General features: G+C 39.6%; 1 protein-coding gene across 1 annotated transcript in view; it reads right to left on the bottom strand.

Moving 5' to 3' along the window:
• Nucleotides 1–398: 398 nt before the first annotated feature.
• The window catches only part of LOC121858407, a 38,890-nt gene continuing 32,672 nt past the window's right edge, over nt 399–6,616 (bottom strand). Inside the window, exons 7-8 of the mRNA XM_042354852.1 lie at nt 3,272–3,433; nt 399–1,064 (exon numbers count right to left, since the gene is read on the bottom strand). Of these exons, the coding sequence (XP_042210786.1) occupies nt 867–1,064; nt 3,272–3,433 (360 nt within the window). The 3' untranslated portion in view covers nt 399–866. The remainder of the gene's footprint in view (nt 1,065–3,271; nt 3,434–6,616) is intronic.

The raw sequence follows: 6,616 nt of genomic DNA, 5'->3' as shown, positions 1-6,616 counted from the left end.
AGAGGAATGCAAGATAAGTGTGGAAGTGACAGGAAAGACTTTAAACAACATCTAGAAAAAAAATTCCACACACACACCCACACCCACCCATATTTTTAAATTACAGGGTAGTTAAATAAACCAAAAATATTTTACTTTAACCGGGAACATGACAGGAGGTGCTTGAATATACAGTTTACTTAAGAGCACTGGTGAAGTAACCAAATACAATGATACTTAACCAGTCTGACTTATACAAAAAAACTTGTAATTACTTATGGCTAATGGCTACTCATTTTTCCTACACGAGGCAAAAAGTCAACATTTGCTACCAAAAAGTATTACACTCCCAACCAGTGTGAGAAACAACACACATAACATCTTTCATTACCAGGTTTTAGGTAAATAAGTTTCAAATAAAACTTTAAATCTCTTATCCAAATTATAACTGAAATAAAAAATTTAATGGCAACTCAAACAACACTACAGTATCAGTGACCCCTTACAGAATGTATTATTATTTTTTTTCACATAAACCACCACATAACATAACTCTACTAATAATACTTATTTTATAAATACATGCATATGCATTATGAATCACAGTTATCTTATAACCTACACCTTAATACTATGTTTGCATCACAGAGCTCTTGATATGGTTAGCTACAAATAATATCCAAGAAGGTTTTATTTTAAAGCAAAAGCCTACCGGCACTTGAGAAAGGTTCTTTGAAAATTTTGTCAATCCTTTTTCTAAGAATTGTGTGACTAATCGAGAACGTCAAATAACTTACACCTTTGCACTTCATTTTGCTGCACACATTATTAATTATATCATATTCATGAAAACTCATTTGAAATTTTAAAATAATTAATAATTTAGATCAAATAACACAGCTCTTTCGGGTACCAAACACTGTCTTGTACTCAGGGAGGATCTTACTGCTAATGGCACTGTTCTGCTTGGCCACAATCCTGTCTCTAAATGGGTCTTTGTGTAATTTCTTGATGCCAGGCTTGTGGACCAGGAATGCATTGTCAAGGATGTGGAGCTCATAATCACGAACACACAGGATGTACATCTGGGGAAACAACAATCAGTGAGAATGCATTCGTTTTGCCATATATAACAGACCGAGTTATAGAATGACAAGAATACACAGGTTGTAAGATAAGGCAGTCAAAAGAAGACTGGCATATGTGGGGAAACAGGTCAAGTAGAATGATTAACCCCTACTGTATATGAAAGTGGATAGTAGAACATCTAGCATTATCAACAGACTGGGTAGCAGAATGATTGCAATATGTAGCAGATTGGGAACTGAAATTATCAAAATAAATTATCCATGTTCTTGGTATAATGGAAGCATACTTGCTTCTCACCACTGCATCGTAGCTGCAGTCTCCAGGATGGATGTGAGAAGGATACTATCCATTGTGACCCTATCACACATCACAGGTTTTCAACCGGTATGCCAGTTTACACCTGTACAAACACTGGACAATGAAAGCAATAATAAAAAACAAACTAACCACCTAAATTGCTATAAACTAATCACTGGTGGAAATGATAAAAAATAAATATACAGCATACCCGGATAATTCATGGATTTTTATTTGGCAGTCTCTATTATTCGCAGATGACACCCTGGATGTACCCAAGAATATCTGCGGATAGTTTTAAAGTTGCTGGCATTTTCGCGGCCAGTATGGGGAGCGCGTGAGTTTTGTGGTGTCCCGCAAGGTGTCTCTTGTCCCGGGAGGCTGGCCCACACACGCTTCCTCCGCCTCAGTCCGGGATAAACACTTGTCCGTCTCGCGCATGTGCTACTCTGCTCTCTTAACTATGCTCCTTGTGCTTGTAATGGCTCCCAAATGCCTTCAACCACCTCCAACCAGCTGCAGAAAGGTGCCCAAACAAGTGAAGAGAGAAAATAAGGTCATGTATTTCTCTCATACGTATGCCTGGCTACGGCTGGCAATGGGAGCGGGTGAAAGGAGTGACTGCTGGAAAGCGAGTCATCTGAAGTTGTAACTCTCCTCGCTCTCTGCCACATTTCACTGGATTTACTGTTATTAATAGTGTTTATTGATAGAATGTGCTTAACAGTGATAAATCATGTTTTTGTAGCTAGGTTAGTTCATCATTGTAACCACCAAGCTACTGGGCCAAGCTGTGAGGTGTTATGGTTTTTCAACTCCTTGAGAACCGATCCACGGCAGTTGTTGTCGAGGGATCGACTCGCTCTTTCTCTACCAATACTGTAGTGGTGTCCCACAGGGTTCTGTTCTTTCACCTACTCTCTTCCTTCTTTTTATCAATGATTTACTTCACATTACGACTAATTCTATCCATTCTTATGCTTATGATTCTACTCTTCACTCTTCTTCAAATTTTTCCCTTCCCCCTAAATCGCAAACTAGATCTGTTTCTAGAGCCGATATAATTTCATCTATCAATGCGGATCTGTGCAACATCTCTGAATGGGGAGGTATAAACTTGGTTAAATTCAATAATAATAAAACTCAGTATTTACCAATTACACTTTCCAAATTAGGTGATCTCCCACCAATCATATTTCAGGACTCCAATCATTCTGCCAAATTCTGAAATAGATATGCTAGGCCTCGCCATTTCCTCAAATATGTCATGGAAACCACACATCCTCAACATTGCTAAAGCTACCTCCAGAAAGCTGGGAATGCTGTACAGATGCCGTAGCTACTTTACTCCTGAGCAGTTGCTTCAAGCATATAGCCTAACCCCCGCAATTTTTAAAGACATGCTGTACTGTATGTACTGGATTGGACTGGAGAAATAGAGGATTATTGAAATGGTAATCAGGTTTTTGGGACATTATTTTCAACTCTGGTGGTTCAGCTGTCACTTACATCCCAGCAACAACCAACAGTCTGTCATGTGTGTGTGCTGTATCCCCTGTATCAAAAATTTTCAGGGCATCATAAAGCTGTTCTCATTTCTCTTATCTTTGTTTCTCTTGTTTTCCTTTTCTTTATTTGTCACTTATCAGTCATTCAAGTGGTTGATCCATTCTTTGTTACATTGTTATTACAGTACAGTACTTTCAATGTCCAGGCAATGTGAGTACAAGAAGAAACAGAGTACAAGAAGAAACAGGAGTACCCAGAGAAAACCTGCAGGGTTTAGTAGAGTCACACTAAATAACACCCTTCTCAAATGGAGGACACAGTCTGTAACACCACCATAACCTGCCACACCACAGTCTTTACATCACCACAAACATAGAGATTCATAAGATTCACTAACCTGTGTCATTTTATCACTTTTGCCCTCCCAGGATAACCGCTCATCATATAAAGGTTCTTTGTTGGTTCCAATATAGATTGGTTCCCACTTATGGAAAGGTGGTTTTCTTTTCCCAATGTGAAATACAGACATGCCTGGTTGCACGGGAGCTGAAATCCATTCCTGAAAGAAAATTAAAATTCATGTACTGTACACAGTACTGTACTGTATTGTACATTACATGTATACTGCACAATAGCAGTATACCCCATTTAGAGAGGTCCCATTTAAAGCAGTTTCAATAAGGAGAATTTTCTTAAAAAAAACATAAAAACAAATTCAAACTTGTTCTCCATTCTTACACCCACTATCTTAAAGTATGCAATTAACATTAAGTATAACTTAATTAAATAAAATTTACAAATAAGATTCAAGTTTGTATAAAATATCAAAATCATAAAAATAATGCAACTAATGGACCATATTTTTAATCAAAAGAACTATTACTCTGAATCCTAACCCTAATAGAGTAAATGAAACCATGACAGTACTGAACATTGACAGCCAATCAGTACAAATATATACAAATGTTGGCTTCCTATTGATATATATATTACACAATGTTTTCTCCTTATAAGACATTTCTCAGACATTGATCTGAACATTATACAATATACTAGTACATTAGAAGAAAAAAAGTTAGAAAGACATCTGCAAGAGATAGGGCCAAGAAGGAATCCAAATGCCAAGAACAAGCACCACTCTGGATTCACTGACAATTAAGTTAATTTTAAAGAATGCAGATAAGATTAAAGCTTCTGTGAAGCCCACCACTATTAAATAAATACATTAATACTGTACCTGTATTACATTGTATTTAAATGCTGTAACAATGACTTCACATACTGTACAGTAATGGTATACAGTATAGTCTGGATTCACGCGGTTTTTGTTTACGCGTTTAGTCATTTACGCCGTGCCTTGCCAAAATGAAATGTTTTAATTACGCGGTGAATTTCATCATTTACGCGCCGCGCCATTTTTTACTCACACGTCCATTCTTGACCATACGCGGGAAGCGGAGCGGAGGGTGCGCATTAGGTCGCTCTTACGTTATCGCTGACGTCATATGACATATCGGACTGTGATTGGGCCACGCATCCTTACCACCCGTGCATTGCCTCCGCCGCTAGCTGTGATTGGTCTAATGTAACATGACGTGCCCTGCCACCAGAAGTCGCTGACCTAGCCGCCAGTCTCATTGTTCTCAGTCCGCTGATACAGTTCTCTTGTGCCCACTATTCCCCTCACAATGGCTTCCGCTGGACCCCACCACCCCAGAAACCTTGAATTACCTGAACCAAGCCATCATTATGTGAAGGAAATCATCGACTTGGGGAGAAAATTAAGCTCATCCTTACAACGCAGACAAGCATCGGTATGAAGTGTCTAATAACCATCTGTCGAAAAGTTATGGAGCCGTGATATCCAGATCTATCTCACAACATCAATGCTAGTCGTCAACGTGAGTATTAAGGACTTCTTCGCCTGCAACCCACCACAACCACAGCCAGCCCAAGTCAGTGATAGTGACAGTGAAGATATGGACTTTGAGGGGTTTGTCTGGGAGGCCCTGCAAACCTCTGCAAGTAGTGAAAGTGATTCACCGGAGGGCAACTAATCTGCCCTCTACCTCGGAACCAGCAGCCATCCACGTGTGCCGACCCATCTTTTCTACTACCATAAGTGTTAAAAAACCTAATAATATTGATATTTCTCTTAAATATTAATTGTGTGTGCATACCATCATAAAATTGAGATGTTATTTTTACTACAACGTAAATATTGTGTCGGAAAAAGTGAAGTTCGGGGGTCGGCCCAATCTCTATTTCAATTAATCCCATATGTTGTTATTTCGTTTACGCATTACTCGTTTTACGCGGACCTCCACGGGTTCAATTGACCGCGTAAATGCAGACTATACTGTACATAATGACCTATTTCACTGTAGAGCTCATTCATTGAACATTCTCTTCCCCAAGAAAACATCTTGGGTACCAAGAGGGGTTGCTCAAATTGAGGTGTATAAGCATCTCAAGGGGCACTACTCAGTCAAGTGTCCTTACTTGAAGCTGGTGGACGCTCGCCCCACAAGGGGTCACAGCTCAAGATTGAAGAAGCCGCAAGTCCAGAAAACTGTGAGGGTAAACTTTTTCGGAGTGAGAGTTATGAACTCTTGGAAAAATCTACCAGAAAGTGTTGTGACGGCACCGAGTGTGAGCTCTTTCAAGACAAGACTTAACCAACACTGGAGCAGGTTCACGTACATTCAGGAGCTGGTGCATGCCCAGTACTTGCCAACAGTGCGTAACAGAGACATGACCGACGCCAAGCGGCTAACGAGCCGATCATTTTGGTGAGGAGGATAAAAAAAAAGGAAAAGTAACAGAGATGTGATTGATCACCCAAGAGGCTAACGAGCCGATTAGTGGTGAAGAGGATAAAAGTAAAAGTAAATATTATATCAATTAATAAAATTACATACTGTAAGAGAAGGTAGCCAGTCACTACTTTCTACTCTTTCCCAGCCATTATCAGATTATCCTCATTCCCTATTAGTAACCTGGAGCAATTACATAATATTATTATTAAGGTGTCGTTAGCACCTTATGCCAGAAGTTAGCACCTGAACCAATGGGATGACTTCAATATTCCCAGAGGTCCTGTTGACCAGTTCCTTTACCAGAATGTGAGCTCATTCACGGCTAGAATTGACCAACACTGGAGCAGGTTCCATTATATTCAGGAGCCAGTGCATTCCCAGTATTTGCCAACAGTGCGTATCAGAGACGTGACTGACCGCCCAAGCGGCTAATGAGCCGATCAGTGGTGAAGAGGATAAAAGTAAAACCAGTAGATTAGATTGAGGACGTATACAAGTTTTGCATGATACTTGTTCCAGCTCTATAGAAGGGCAAGGGGTGATTTAACCCTTAAATGTTGGCCATCATCAGTGGGTATTTCATGTACCTAGCATTCCATCTTTGCACTTGTGGGAGCAGAAAAAGGAATTCTTAGCTGCTGTATAAGGGTGAATAGAAGTTTGTAAGAACCTCAAAAGATATTACTTATATATTCTGTTCATATCTGGAGTTAGCAGACTGTCGCCCTACTTGGGATCACAGCCTCAAGATGAAGAAGCTACAGAAAATTGTCAGACCTATCTTCTTTGTTGCAAGAGCTGTGATCTCTTGGAATAACCTGCCAATGAAAGATATGACAGCATATAAGAGTAAGCTCATTTACGATCTGACTTGAATAACACTGGCACATGTTCAGATGCATTTAAGAGCTTTACATTCCTAG

The sequence above is a fragment of the Homarus americanus genome, unplaced genomic scaffold (assembly GCF_018991925.1).
Source record: "Homarus americanus isolate GMGI-L3 unplaced genomic scaffold, GMGI_Hamer_2.0 scaffold57980, whole genome shotgun sequence".
Taxonomy (NCBI): domain Eukaryota; kingdom Metazoa; phylum Arthropoda; class Malacostraca; order Decapoda; family Nephropidae; genus Homarus; species Homarus americanus.
Note: the sequence above shows the minus strand (reverse complement) of the source record. Positions and strands in the feature narration are given on the sequence as shown.